At 39.8% G+C, this 15,734-nt stretch overlaps 2 protein-coding genes and 1 pseudogene across 2 annotated transcripts; all 3 read left to right on the top strand.

The window, feature by feature from the left end:
* Window positions 1–7,857: 7,857 nt before the first annotated feature.
* On the top strand, window positions 7,858–12,288 carry LOC110044695 (kynurenine formamidase-like). Its single transcript, XM_020750270.2, has 2 exons — window positions 7,858–7,932; window positions 10,402–12,288. The coding sequence occupies exon 2, from the start codon at window positions 10,493–10,495 to the stop codon at window positions 11,414–11,416; it is 924 nt and encodes a 307-aa protein (XP_020605929.2). The 5' UTR covers window positions 7,858–7,932; window positions 10,402–10,492; the 3' UTR covers window positions 11,417–12,288.
* Window positions 12,289–14,317: 2,029 nt separating this feature from the next.
* LOC149110053 (uncharacterized) lies at window positions 14,318–14,946 on the top strand (annotated as a pseudogene).
* Window positions 14,947–15,134: 188 nt separating this feature from the next.
* Window positions 15,135–15,514, top strand: LOC149110052 (uncharacterized). The gene has a single exon (XM_089292447.1). The coding sequence runs from the start codon at window positions 15,135–15,137 to the stop codon at window positions 15,501–15,503; it is 369 nt and encodes a 122-aa protein (XP_089148573.1). The 3' UTR covers window positions 15,504–15,514.
* The last annotated feature ends 220 nt before the right edge of the window (window positions 15,515–15,734 follow it).

Genomic DNA, 15,734 nt, shown 5'->3' with positions numbered 1-15,734 from the left:
AGTAATGGGAGTAGGGTGGGAAAGGTACATGTGTACTCTACGTAAAACACATTCCATCGCCGTCGCTTAACTTTGAACATCGAAAAGCTATATATTTGTTTCAGGTAACCCCTTGCTCTCCTTGTGGTACCATTCTCCTTAGAACAAAACTAATTTGCCCTAAACGCATGCGTAGATTAGTTAGGGTTCGTGGCTTCTATATTAGGTGAAGGATACATTGCATACGGAATCACGCACAAATGTTGAGTGGTTTTCCTTATGGTAGAGCTCAACATGTAAGACGCATGCGTTCTAGCATTGTTAGTGTTATACACTATCTTTACACGCAGTATTTTATATATCGTGTCATGTGACCAAGGACGGCAGTTATTTTTCAGGTAGCGCCAGTTGTCCCTTTTTATTGCAAAAGTGAAACGTTACTGTGGCTGCGTAGCTTTTAGAGTTACAAACAGGTCGGTTCAACAAATATCATCTGCTGTTTTCAATCTACAATAGTGTGCTTGTCAGAATTCAAATATATTGCTTCTCCTTAGCGACTTGTTTATTTCTTGCCTTAATTGTGTCTGTAAGAGAGACCAAAAAGTTCTCAAGTTAGTGGCGTTAATACTCCGCAAATTGTGAATTTGTAACAAAAGAGACCAGGAAAATGCTCAAATATTGCTGCAGACGCCGTGGTACCTAATGAAAGCGCAAATTAATTTAATCAGTCTTTGAGGAGACTCATTCATATCGGCCAAGTAGCGCTGTTTATCTTCAATACTTTTCGTTGAAAAGCTTCTCAGCCATCAATATCGTTGTGTGTTAATTTTGAATTGTTTTATTGTTAACAACAAAGGTGGCAACAGAAAAAGAAAGTGGTATTTCGTGACTATCTGATAATTAAATTAGTTCTTGTTCATCGGTAAAAATTTGCATTTTTAGTAAAACATCGTCTCTGTTCCGTTTCTTCATCACTACATCAGATATTTAACTTTCTTTCATTTATCTCCAAAAAACAAGGACATCTTCCGTATGTTTTGGAGAAAACAAGGGTTTCATATTACATGGCTTTGCGAGGAAAACAAAAGTATCAAGTTACAAAGTTGGCGTGAAGAGCTAAATTGTCACGTTTGCTGCTTCAGCGTATTGTTGAATTTAAAATGAACGAAAATCAACTTAAAGCACCAGTAGTAATTAATTTGTGCGTAATTTTTGGACCTTGAATGAAAATACAACCTTGAAACATACACACTGCAAAGGGGAAAACCCGTAGCAGACTACCAAGGTAGACACAAACCGGAAGTGAACCGAGTAGGGGTGAGTACTTATGGGACTACTGTACCAGAGCTATCAATTGCGCTCTGCACTATCTGAGATTGTCTCACTAGTTAGTGCAGAGTGCACTATTGGGATGGTTATGAGGGTTGCCTGCCGCTAAGGAACTAAGGCCCTATGCCGCTATGGCGCTAAGGTGTAAACTTTAATGTTTGTTTAATTAATTAATTTCAATTAATTAATTAGTCTAGAGGCAAGGAAGTAATGGGAGTAGGGTGGGAAGGTACATGTGTAATCTACGTAAAACACATTCCATCGCCGTCGCTTAACTTTGAACATCGAAAAGCTATATATTTGTTTCAGGTAACCCCTTGCTCTCCTTGTGGTACCATTCTCCTTAGAACAAAACTAAGTTGCCCTAAACGCATGCGTAGATTAGTTAGGGTTCGTGGCTTCTATATTAGGTGAAGGATACATTGCATACGGAATCACGCACAAATGTTGAGTGGTTTTCCTTATGGTAGAGCTCAACATGTAAGACGCATGCGTTCTAGCATTGTTAGTGTTATACACTATCTTTACACGCAGTATTTTATATATCGTGTCATGCGACCAAGGACGGCAGTTATTTTTCAGGTAGCGCCAGTTGTCCCTTTTTATTGCAAAAGTGAAACGTTACTGTGGCTGCGTAGCTTTTAGAATTACAAACAGGTCGGTTCAACAAATATCATCTGCTGTTTTCAATCTACAATAGTGTGCTTGTCAGAGTTCAAATATATTGCTTCTCCTTAGCGACTTGTTTATTTCCTGCCTTAATTGCGTCTGTAAGAGAGACCAAAAAGTTCTCAAGTTAGTGGCGTTAATACTCCACACATTGTGAATTTGTAACAAAAGAAACCACGAAAAATGCTCAAATATTGCTGCAGACGCCGTGGCACCTAATGAAAGCGCAAATTAATTTAATCAGTCTTTGAGGAGACTCATTCATATCGGCCAAGTAGCGCTGTTTATCTTCAATACTTTTCGTTGAAAAGCTTCTCAGCCATCAATATCGTTGTGTGTTAATTTTGAATTGTTTTATTGTTAACAACAAAGGTGGCAACAGAAAAAGAAAGTGGTATTTCGTGACTATCTGATAATTAAATTAGTTCTTGTTCATCGGTAAAAATTTGCATTTTTAGTAAAACATCGTCTCTGTTCCGTTTCTTCATCACTACATCAGATATTTAACTTTCTTTCATTTATCTCCAAAAAACAAGGACATCTTCCGTATGTTTTGGAGAAAACAAGGGTTTCATATTACATGGCTTTGCGAGGAAAACAAAAGTATCAAGTTACAAAGTTGGCGTGAAGAGCTAAATTGTCACGTTTGCTGCTTCAGCGTATTGTTGAATTTAAAATGAACGAAAATCAACTTAAAGCACCAGTAGTAATTAATTTGTGCGTAATGTTTGGACCTTGAATGAAAATACAACCTTGAAACATACACACTGCAAAGCGGAAAAGCCGTAGCAGACTACCAAGGTAGACACAAACCGGAAGTGAACCGAGTAGGGGTGAGTACTTATGGGACTACTGTACCAGAGCTATCAATTGCGCTCTGCACTATCTGAGATTGTCTCACTAGTTGGTATTAGGCGTGTCTCTATTAAGTTATAAGTAAACATAGACCACGTTTAATCCATGGACCAGTTCGAAAAAGCGAAAACAGCGAAGAACGAATGAAAATACATCAATGAGTGAAGAAGCGAAAGTTCGCCACGCGGACGAAGCTATAGTTATCGTATAAGGCGGGCAAATATTCGTGGTAAGAGAAAAGAAAGGTTCTGTAAAAATTTCGGAACTTGACAGCAATAACAGGGATGCTGACAGAGACTCTTCTGATGAGCCCGATATCGACGAATCGTCGGACTCATTGAGACCATTTGAAATATTATCCATGCACAGTTGTCCACACACAGTTGCTCTCTGCGCTTTCTTTTGTTTGTTTCCTTCGCTCAGCCACTCTAGCGTTCGTATCCTTTTTAGTCTTCCCCATTTTGCCAGACCAGCTTCAAGAAAAACCGAGCTACAGAAAAATTATCTCTCTGCCTTCGGTTCCTTGAGCGCATTGCTAAACATAAGAAGGTTTTAGCGATTCGCGCGTAAATTTCACCAGGAGTTCCCTGCACTGATTGGCTTAGTTATCTGAGAACCCAGTTGAAGGCGTCTGTGGGCGGAGTTTGTTTGCGAAGCATAAAATTTTTCTTAGCGCTGTTTTCTCGAATAAATTTTTTCACTTGAAGTAGACACTTTAAAGAGCTATAACTCAAAGGGATTTTGTTCAATTGCTCTTAAATTTGGACAGTGGCTAGTTTAACATATAAACTACAAAAGCGTGTCTGGGAATTGTTAATTTCGAGATTCTTTTTCTTCGAGAGCGATTTTTGTACGATCACTCCACATTTTTTTAATCCTATTTCGAAAATGTTCTGTAACTTTTTACTGCAATTGAATATGCCAAAACGCAGACACGTTTTTTAAGCGCTTTGGGCCCTGAAACCGAGGAAAAAATTAAATTGGCGAAAAACGAAATTCGCTTTGACTTGTAGCTTTCGAAAGGTGATTCGGGCGCGCGCATTTAGTGGTCGTGAAAAATTCGACAATTCATTTTCTTTCAAAATTCTTGGTATAGTTTGATAGCCAGCTCCATAAGCTTTAATTTGATATAGGGGTTTAGGTATCTACAGCTTAAACTGCACGCGCTACATCGCTTGCGCGCGAGACACCCCTGAAGGTATACTGTAACCTTAAGTACCGCGGTCTTACTGTAGGTGGATAATTGAAAACAAAATTAAAACCAAACTGGAAAGGTTCTCTCGCAGACTTTTCAGTTTTTTTAAGCCACGAGATAAAAAAAAAAGCACTAAAAAAAGACAAGAAAAAAACAAAAACTAGGAAAATCGCGGTGTTTGCAAAGTTTATTTAGTTTCCATTATTAATATTTTAATATTGATCTTTGACATTTTTAGTGCAGCTCAATCCCTAATTAATAAACGAACACCCTCGGGGAAATGGATAGCGGCCGCTTAAAAGGGGTTGGCCGTTTAATATATGTAAAAACAATAAAGAAGCCCTCATCTGGACTTTGATTACTGGCCGCCTAATAGGGGTGGCCGTTTAACAGGTTGCCGCTTAATAGGGCTTGGACTGTATTTTGTTTCTCCTGGTTACGAATTCTTGCATCGAAAACAAATTATCGAAAAAAAAAAGACCCATCAGGATGAAATGGTCATCACGTAGACATTATATGGCGCCATTTTTGACCCGTCTAAGTAATATCTACATGAATAATTAAACACAAAACCAAATTAAAAGGTTCTCTCGATGTCATTTCAGTTTCTTTTTAAGGCACGAGGAACAAAAAGAACTATAAATAGCTTTTTAAAAAGACAAAAAAAAATCATGGAATAAACAGACTCGACATCCGTTGGCTGCCAATTAACGTGCTTCATCATTGCCGAGAATATGGATGAGATTATCAGGATAATTCGATACGTCTTCAATCGGTTTCGGAAAACGATATGTCGGTACCTCGTATTCGTTTTTTTTTTTTTTTTCTTTTTGCTGGCGTTTATGAATCATTTCCCTAAAAAGAGCAACAACAGCGGTTTTAAACTGAACCGGTTTTATCTTGTCGCATTCCGTAAATTTTTTGGGAACCACATAATTATTGCACGCGCTTTGCTGCACTTGACATCAAGATAATGGCACTCATGCTTGATAACCGCTGGTCAAGTTGAACGATTATCACCCTGAAGATGACACTAAAACATGGATCTTGAGAATAATGACTTACACGATGATAATAGGACATGTCTTCAGCTGCAAATGAAACAATTCTTCCTCTTTGTGAGATTCCAGGGAGGAATTTGATTTATGAATGCTGACTGCGGACACTTTGGCCTCCTATTAAACCTGACCTTTGCCGTTGCTATGACAACTTATCTCCCCCGCGTCTTCATTTGACAAGGAATGATCTTTTCTTGATTCACTGCCAATGATTTAGAATAGCGATGATGAACACTGAATAACCTTAGCTAGCTCATGTCACGTAACACATTATTTCATGTGATCCATTTATTTGAGAAAATTTCCCATTCACAGCGGTCACACTTGATTTGGTAAGGTATTACGACCTGTACTAAAGTAAGAATCGAAAGAAAATTTCCCAAGACCTTCGTCGGCAAGGTCTCGATTCACAATTACCAGCGCCAGCGATTCCTTCTTCTGCTTCCTGTTTTGCGAGAGGCATAGGCCTGTCCAAACCACCAACACAGCATCAGTGAGGCTTCGGTGTTGGAGCGATTTCTCAGTGCTGCGCGGCTCCTTCAAACGGGTAATCGTGAACACGAGTAGTAGACTTGTTGAAATAGTAGTTCCCTCAAGCAAATATCAGGGCACAGTACATACTTCCGGGCGACTTTTAATCAACAATGCTGTCACCGTAGGGAGATGGATTTCGTTTCACTCGTTCGTGTCACTTAGACGCTGCTGCTCTTTCGCTTGCATTGGAATCGCATTCATCGATAGGCGTTTCCACCCAGTCTCAGCAAATCAGTTTGTGATTTGGAAAGCCAGAAATGGCCACACACACACACAAAAAAACAGATTCAGCACAGCATATCTATATGGAAAGCCAGCAGATAGCCTGTTCCTCGCTATACAGAAAAATAATTTGATGATAAAATTGCTTATCTGCAGTTTTCAAAACGAAACGAAAATTTAAAAGAGGAACGCCAAAATATTAAAGCCGACTTCAAGTTTTTATTATTTATATATTATAAAATAAAGTTTTATTTTCAAATGAAAACAACAGGAAAAAAACGACAATAGAAGTATTCATCAGTTGAATTACTATCTTTTTGGATTCCTGTTTTCTTGATCTACCAAAGTCACTAACTCGAAAATATCTCTGTGCGACTTCGTATAAGTGCTCGTGGAGTTTGCACAGTGTAATTATTTTCTGTTATTTATATTTTAATACTGGTGATATTTATTTATTCATTTATTTATTTATTTATTGGTGATATTTATTTATTGAACGTCATAAATTCTTGCATTGAGATCAAATCTTGGAAAAAAAAGGGATAACTGGTCATCTTTAATTCTCCTTGATGTGAGAATGTGTCAGTATGGTGCCACTTTGACTCGCCCGACACTTGAGTTGTTAAGTCTTTTTGAACAAGATTCCAAACCGTAAAGGTCTCCGCTTGTGGGGTTTTCGGTTTGTGTGCATTTTGATGGCAAGAGGAAAAAAGAATTATGAACACGATTTAGGAGCGTACGGTAGCGTACAATTCTCAAAGAGTACGCACGAGCGACGAATCGAAGGCGCTACCTGGAAAGTTAGTGGCCATCCATGCCCCCCGCCCCCCCCCCCCCTGTAAGGGAACTTTCATTTTTATGGGCACGGAAATGTCGTTATCCTGGTTTTTCATAAATCATGGAGAAGTGTTAAGTAGTATTAAACAACTTTTGTTGTTGATATGTCAACCTTTGCGATAGCAGTTATGATAAAAGAGACTAGAGATCAGCTGATTTAATTCAAGACGCTTTTCGCCAATTAAATATACAGATATCTTTTTTTTTTCCAGATTTCCGGAGGTGCGCACATGTGTACGTGAGTAGATGGAATTAAAACAAGCTTCATCGTCGGCCAAAATAGATGGATTACTAGACACGCCTTTAGTTGTGGACCATGGCAGACGAAAGGCCATATTTAGTTTTCGCTTTTTTCCTGTTTTCAGCCTTCACTGAAAGGCAAGCACTCCGGTATTAAAGGAATCTGTCTTAGTATTTGGCATTCCGTGAATGTTTTGGCTAATAACAGACCTTGTCATTTCGCTTTGCTGCACTTGACATTAAGATGTTTGAGAATGGCATTCATGCTTCTCAACCGCTGGTAAAGTAAAACGATTATCACTCTGATGATCCCAAAACATGGGTCGTGAGAATAATGACTAACATAATGATATTAATAGACGTCTTCAGCTGCGAATGAAACGATTTATTGACTTTTGTGAGATTCTAGCAAGGAATTCATTTACAACTGGCTTTAGGTCATATACCACGCCACATCTTAGCTGGTTGCTATGACAACTTATCCCATACGCGTACATTTTGAGAATGGCCAGTTCCCTCTATCAGACATGCCTGCAGGGAATCATGGTAGTTTTATTCATCATCTTGGACTGGATGTTTGTTTTGAGGTCGATTCCACCCCAAAATTTTCCTTCAAAGACTTCGTTGCGTTTTAGTAGGTACGTTTACCTGATCTTAGAAATTTCACTAACGCAGCTTCTAAAATAACGAACGCTTCTAAAAAACATGCTCTTCAATAACGCTTATCTCAAAAACGAGCATAGTAATCCCCTTTTTTGTTGTTGCCTGTTTGGCGTGCATTGTTTGATCTTTACCTTACTGCATGGTAAGTTAAAAAAAACGGCATGTGGGAACATCATGGGCGCGAAACCATGCATGAAAGATGTGGACGCGGGCAACGCGGGCTTGGTCTCATCCCTCCCCTCCCCTATCATCAGCAACATGCGCGATTTCACTCGTCCTAGTTCTCCTCGGTCCTATGAAATCATCCAGGCGAGTCGACGCTTCTATCGAGCCAAAATCAGTTTATGCGCGGTAAGTTTTCTTTAATTTTAAGATTGTTTTCTCTTACATTGTTGACCTTTTCACGCGATCCAGAGCTGGGTGACAGCCAAGTCAAGTGACTGGTTAGGAGGTGGAAAATAGGATCCGCTTGTGTTCTCAGCTCTTTTCGCCCGGAAACCGTAGCGAGAAGCAAGCTGTAGTTGCTGTCCAGAGTGCATTCCGCAAGACGCTGTTTGTATGCATTCCACGCTGTTTATACGCTGTTTATACGCCAAGGCTTTTTAAATCCCACGCCACGCGACCAACGGCTCAAATAATCCCAATTTTCTTCGTATTACGTTCAGGCCACACCGAAGATCTTCGGCGTAACCCACTCTGAATGCACCTTGGAAACTTGCTGCGGGAGAACGTGCGTAACTCGTACATTTTCGTGCAAATCTTGAAAACATTCAGTAGTGATTGGTTCCCAATAAGAAGGCTAGCCCTTAAAACTGTTAAGAGCTAACCACCGTTGAATCTGTGCTCTTAATTAGGCTAATATCACAGTGTCATTAAATCATTTAGCGTCATTGTTTAGGCCTAACCCCTCCCCCCTGGGGGGGAATTCGTGTATAATAGGCTGGGTATGCTCGTCGGAAATTTTGAATTAAACCCCTAAAGGAGACCAATCACAGCATGGCCCAGGATTTTTTGATCCCTTAAAGAGAGGAAGAGGTTGTTGTTGTTCATCGTGGCCAGATATTTCTTTGCATGAAACCCTAAACGAGACCTTCACAGCTACATATGGGCTACATATGATGGTGTTTAGCCCAGAGCACCCTAAGCAAGACGACAAGCATCCCCACCCCTTTCATATGTAAGTCCCTCCCGGGCCTAGTCAGCAGCAAGCTGTCCTGCAGCCCAACTACCTAGGAGCTTGATTTCAGGCTATGATACCAAGGCTATGAAACTGGGAGTGCTACTTAGGCTAACCATGACTATCCACTACAGTTTCGACTATTTGTCATCATTCATTGTTTTGTATTTAGTACACTAGAGTTCATAAGAGTTTATGTGCGGATTGCAAGGGAGATATTGCAAGGGGCTGTGGTTGGGAAGGACAGTTTACACACGTTATCATTTGATGCATTTATTTTCTTCTGTTCCATTGGCTGAGAGCCCACCATGTGACCTGCAATTAACTGCCAAATAATGGTCTGCTTATACGAAGTAACATGTAATCATGTTTGCTGCAAATAATGTTCTTCTCATTTGTAATTATTGTAACCACACTCTTTTGTGAAAAAAACAGCAGATTGCTTCTTTTAGCTGTCAGAGAGGGATTTAAAAATGAAAACAAATTTGCTCATCACAGACAAATCATGATCTTTTGTTCAACCTTGTCCAGGACTTTTATTTTCCAGGCCTTAACACAGGCTTAAGTAAATGAATGAGTGATGCTAACTAGGTACTGACCCTGTTTCATCTGATGAATGTTTTCACTGTCTGTCAGAAAAATCTTGAACAATAGAGCGGTTGTCATTTGACTGGTGAAAAGTAATTGGTTTTGCATCAACTATGCTACACGATTGGCTTAAAAAACTTGTGCTACTTTTCATTCAATCAGAAGTAAAACCAAAACCAATTGTTACTCGTACTCATTTTCCTGTGATTTGCGTCAGCTACAAGTATTTGCTTTGAGCTTTGATTGGTTCACTGAATTGTCTGTGTCCTTTGTGATTGGCTAAAGTGCTTACATTGGTTTTGGTTTTATGACACTCAATTGAAAACTGCTCTAACTATCTAACGACAAGTTGCGAGGAATGGCATGGGATAAGAATAAAATCATAATAATTATTTGAAGATCAATTTAGGTGAAATTTAAGCATAGGAAACTTCTTCCACCAACCCTCGTCATAGTGTTTCAGCTCAGTGCATCTTCTTTCAGAATCAACTTCAATTAATTTTATTGTGCCATAATTTTTTTTTTCTTGTGGACCTACATGTAGTTTCAGCCACTAGTTTTAAAAATGTAGTGTAACTACTCTGGGATGAAGTCAAGAGCCAGCTGCTGGTACATATCACTAGTTGAAGGAGAGCTTATCATCCTTCTTCCCTGGTGGCGAATAAGACTGGAAAAACAAAGGGGTAACTTTGGAGTAATTTTGAATGCACACATTAGCAGGTCAGAATAAGCAATGAATGGTAAAATCTGAGACAGCTGAGCTTCTGAGACCCTTGTTTGAGACTCTGAAACTGAGATGTAAACTATTTTAGACTCAGAGACAAAAAGAAACACAGAAAAAGAGACTTCCAAGATTGTGTGGTAGCAGAAAATATTCATACCCACCCCAAAGAGGGGGGCTATACATGTGGTAACCATTTACAACCTCTCGAACAGACTTGCTGGATTATAAATGAGCCTTCTTAGCTGTGTCGTTGTGGATTATATTGTAAAAAATGTTGTCCAGATTCATATTTTGCATCTATTAATTCTGTGGTTGTTTCATTTGAAAATAGAAAGGTTAGCCAAGGAGCACAAGGAGTGGAAAGTGGGAAGTAACCTGAATGCTGGTGGAGGTAAACTACTAACAGTAAAGATCTGGGAAGAATGGATGGAAAAGAAGGATTTGATGGAAAGTCAAAGGAGTGGCTTGAACAGTTTTATTCTCCCAGTAGATGGAGCAAACGTATGAAAGCTGACGAAGTCGTGGAATATCATGTGAAGGTGTGTACGGAATACAGTGAAACTACTCGGCAAAGTTTAAATGGTGAACTGAGCATAGCCTATGGTGAGAAGAAAGCCAAGATGGACATATTTTATCCCACTGCAGTGAATGATGATTATGTTAGATATGTAGACAGTGCCATGCCAGTTTTGCTGTTTATTCATGGTGGATTCTGGCAGGAAGGTAGCAGGAAGATGTATGGCTTTGTAAGCAATGCTTGGATAAAAGCTGGATGTATTGCTGCAATTGTGGGTTACAACCTAGCACCAGAAGCAAACCTGGAGCAGATGGTGACTGAAATCCAAGCAGCTGTGAAGTTTGTTGTTAACAGGTTTCCTAAATCAAATCTGTTTTTGTGCGGCCATTCTGCTGGAGCTCATTTGTGTGCCATGATGATGGTCTCAGATTGGAGCAAAGATCCATATGTTCCCCAGGCTGTTCGTGGTATGTTTCTCATCTCTGGAGTTTTTGACGTGCTTCCTATTCTTGGCACTTATGTAAATGATGAATTAAAACTGGATGAAGAATCTGCTGCCAGACTCAGTCCACAAAGGATTTTGATGAAAATGTCGCCAACAATTTGCTGTCCTGTCATGGTTGTTGTTGAAGAGCATGGCACCCCAGAGTTTATTCGGCAGTCTAAAGAATTTGCTGACATCTTGAAGAGCTATGGTGTACTGAGTTCTTTTCTGGAGTTGCCTGGAGTAGATCACTTTGATATAATTGAAAATATGATGAAACCTGGGGATTACCTATGTAAGGAGATCTTAAAAGTTGTCCAATTGGAAGAAGGGAAAAGGAAATAAACAGGAAAATTACCAAACTCTGGCCTTTGATTTTACTATGTACAGTATGCCTCTGTTAGGTTCTGTTTTCTACAGGACTATGTCATTTGTAAACTAATTATTTATGATGTAGTTTGATATAAACACAGAGAACATGTTTTCTATTTTTTTTTTTTTATCAAATTCTGCGAGAAAAAAAAGAAAACAAATTGTTTAGTGTGATCATCAAAATGTAAAATTTTCTCTTTGCTTGCCCCATCATCATCATAATGTCAACAGCTTGTGCTAGTTCTGTTTCTATTGAATTGTAGAAACATGATTTTTAACCAATCAGTGCGGGTACTTTCTTTATTTTCTTCGGGCTTTTTTCTCATGTTAAGTAGAGGTTCCAGTGTTAAACTCTATATGGGTACTTAGAATCCATCAAGCATTCTTGCTCACTTGTGACTGCATGGTCTGAATGCATCACATGACTGAATATGCCCCAGCTAAAACTGCAGAATATTTGAGTGATATTCCCCAATTTTCATAACTGTGTGTGTTGAAAAAAATAATCTAAAGATAATTAACACAATAGCCTCCAAAATATGCTTGCACATTTGTCCTTGGACATTACATGTGTATACCGTATGTTCTTCAAAGCTCAAAGTTTTTGACAAGGTATGCTCTCGGAAAACTGTTCAATTCGAATGTTTGAATGTGTTGTATAAAATAGATGTCAACTTAGAGATAGGGTTTGTACTCCTTTCCCAGACAAATAGTTTTAAATCGAATAAGTTAAGTACATGTAGTTGGATCTTGTTTTATGGTTTACTTCACCATAGCTTTTTAAATCTTAATCTTAGATAGCTTTTGCGTCCTAAAGAGGTTTTTAATAAATTTTAATCAGGGTTTTTTTGTATAGATTTTTAATTGTAGATTAATATATTTTTTAGAGGGCCACAGGTTCATTCCCATTTGTTGCAAGCACGGTGGCTTCATGGTTAGTGTACTCATCTCTGGATTGAGCGGTCCAGGTTCAAGCCCCGTGCGGGGACATTGTGTTGTGTTCTTGGGCAAAACACTTTACTCTCATCTTACCGCCCCCTGGAGCGGTAAGATGAGAGACCCTGGGAACGAGGTCGTCAGTTGCCTTGTTAGCTCAATTGGTAGAGCACTGCACCGTTATCTCAGAAGTCATGTGTTAAACTCCCGTACAAGCCTTTTTTTTTCAGGCTTTATTTTCACTACTGTTTGAGAAGTCTAGATAACAGCAGACACGTAAAGATTTTAAAGAAGTAGAAGTCATCATAACTGCTATTCTTTCTCTAATTATTCAGCTACAAAATCTATAGAATTTTCGATGTTGCTTCCCTCGAAATTTGCATGTTCACTTGCAGAAAACCGAGTTGTACATTTTTGGGGGACGTGAGTGACCAGAGACACAGCAATTTAATAGTGGGAATAACTAGGGTTATTATGAAGTCTAAAAACAACTAAAACAATGCGCGAGTCCAGCGACGCTAAGAAGCATGGCCACTGACAAACCGCCTAAGTGCGATATAACGCTCCAGACTTACCAATAATACATAAAAAATATGGAAAGTAAAACGGGGAAAATCATTTTAATTACACTCGGATGACTTTGTTTTTAATTTTAGATGAGCAGAAAGTCACAGTTTTCTTGAAATTTGTAAAATGTAAAAATTGTAAACGTTTTGTACATTGTGGAACCACGCATATCTACTCCACGCTAATTTACTCCACGTAAATAATCTGAAAGAAATAATCCAAATAGACATAACTTTTCTTGGTTAAACACTTCAACTGGCAGAAGAGGGACCAGTGGGCTATTTTACATGCCTGGGGTCTACCGAATAACACCTCCAAGTAATCAGAACTCGGAAAACTTGAACCCGGGACCTCCGGATTGCAAATGAAGTCCGGCGCTCTTCTAGTACCACTCGACCACGCTGCAGTCATTCACTGAATAACGCTCAAAAGAAATTTATTGTGAGAGAGACAGTCTCCACGTAAATAATGTTTGAATGAGGTTTAAATAAGGTTTGAATGAAGAATTAAAATTCTGCATCATTAGACTTCAGTAGACACATAGAATCATTACATTTTTCATTTCCGCGTTCTAGCTACCAGGCTCCACACGCTTTTATTGTTAAGTCCTGTCAGTTTTTCTGGTCAGCGGTTTGTTGCTAATGGTATGCTATGCGCATGTTTACACGTGGCGGGAAAGATAAAAATGGCGTCCAATTAGCAGAGTATGATCATCGCAATGAAGTATATTAACGCAAAAAATGCTGTAATACACACAGAATATTGTAAACTTTCGTTAAACTTAAGCTGCAGCCCAAGAGAATTACAAAAGATGATTATGGAGAAGAGTGGAGTTGAGGATTCTGCTACGAAGAGGGGGTTTGCTAGCCTGCGAACGCAGACGTATTTCCGGCTGTCACTTGGTTCCGCCGAAAAATAACGTCTGCGAACCCGAGCCAGGAAACGATTTCTGTGACGTAATGACTTTTGTTTCTCCTTGGCCAATCAGATTCCATGATAGAATGAAACTCGAGCGCTCCTCGCAGCGAATACCTCGCGCAGTAGTTCTGGGGTTATTTGAACTAAACTGTGACAGGCTTAGAATTCTTACGTCACAGAAATCGTTTTCTGGCTCGGGTTCGCAGACGTTATTTTTCGGCGGAACCAAGTGACAGCCGGAAATACGTTTGCGTTCGCAGGCTAGGGCTTTGCGGACCATGCACTGGAAATGTTTTATGTGAACCACATTGAACCATGTTAGTTCTTTGGCACTCTCAGGGGATGAACTTGCTGTTTGTGCGGATGGTGTTCTTCATGTCTTTTTTCCATTATGGGGTGCAACAAGAATCATTAGAGGGAGTGATGGCCTACCCATATCATCACGAGAGGTGAATGTTGCTTGGTTTGGTAAAGATATTTTGTTCTGCGAAGAGCACTCCGTTAAGCTCTTTAAATCTGGGGCTGTTGCAGTGATTGCAGGACACAGTAAAGGTGATAGTGATGGTTCACAATCACACTCGAAACTGTCTCATCCAATTGGAATCTGCGTTTAATTTGATCGTAACATTTACGTTACAGACTCTGGTTCTGGCGCGGTCAAACTAATCAACAGACCGTTGACAGGGATTGCAGAGTTCCTTGGAAAGTTAAAAGTCCTGGTGAAGGCTTTTAACATTCATTCCAAAAAAAGCACAGTTAGAGAACCACAGAAGTCGGTTAATGAAGCAATTGCTATGGTGGATGAGGTGCTGGAATACGTGAAGTATTGCTCACGGAAGGCAAGAGAGCTACAGTCCTTGGCAAAAGAAACCACTAATGGCCCAGAGGGTACTTTATCAAGCAAGTCTTTGAAGTCATTGGAACTGATGGCACAATCGCTTTCCAAGGTAGAGAACAACATCAAAGATCTGTCTTCATATCCAGGTTTTGAGGTGAACTTGAATTTAGAATCACTCCTGACGTTAAATGTTGAGAACCAACATGCAGTCACTCATTTTAAGAAGGAAACATTTACTCTCTAGGAATACGCACAGATTTTGGTTCATCACTAGAAGCTGAAGGAGTAAAAAGAGTGACACTATGGTCTGCACATTATCACACGCATCCCAACTCATACTATACTGCTGAACTTTCTGCTACTGGCCAATTGGTCCTTTTTGAAATTCCCAAACCGGTCGGAGAAAGATTGTCCGGAAATGATGAAGCAGAGATGAGAGTGTGGGCAAAACGATACGGCAAGTGTGTAAGGCAGCGAAGTGTGCGACAAGACAACACCATGGACAGAGCTGGGACACTGCCTCTGAATTCGTATGAAAGACAGACATTGCTTAATCCATTAGAATTGCAGTTTTTACTTCCTCGTGAGCAAAGCTCAGTGCCAGGAGAAAGTGCAGAACGTCCAGAAGGTGAGTCTGATGAACAGTGTGCGGAAGTTCTCACCTGCACTGATCTACGTGATGAGTACAGCAGCAGCGAAAGTAGAGAGAGTGAGTCTGACGAGGGTTGTGTAGACGATACAAGTGGTTTCAATATGGTCATGCCAACAAGGGCTGGAAGACAAAGACTGCTCACCAGATGAGTGAGAGATTTTCTTCGTTCCAGGTATAGGTATCTATGTGTCCAAACGACGTCAGTCCGCGTTTTAATTAATTATACACATTAGTCTGCAAACAATCACTGGGAATGGGATTTTAGATTTGGTAATTGGGATTTGGACCAAATTTAAGCTGGGAACTGGGATTTGGCAAAAATTTGGGCTGGGAACTGGGATTTGGTACCCCCCCCCCCTCCCTTGATGACAATGCTGTGA

The sequence above is a fragment of the Orbicella faveolata genome, unplaced genomic scaffold (assembly GCF_042242905.1).
Source record: "Orbicella faveolata isolate gen_17 unplaced genomic scaffold, um_ofav_v1 contig_24, whole genome shotgun sequence".
NCBI lineage: Eukaryota > Metazoa > Cnidaria > Anthozoa > Scleractinia > Merulinidae > Orbicella > Orbicella faveolata.
This window is presented reverse-complemented; position numbering and strand designations above follow the sequence as displayed.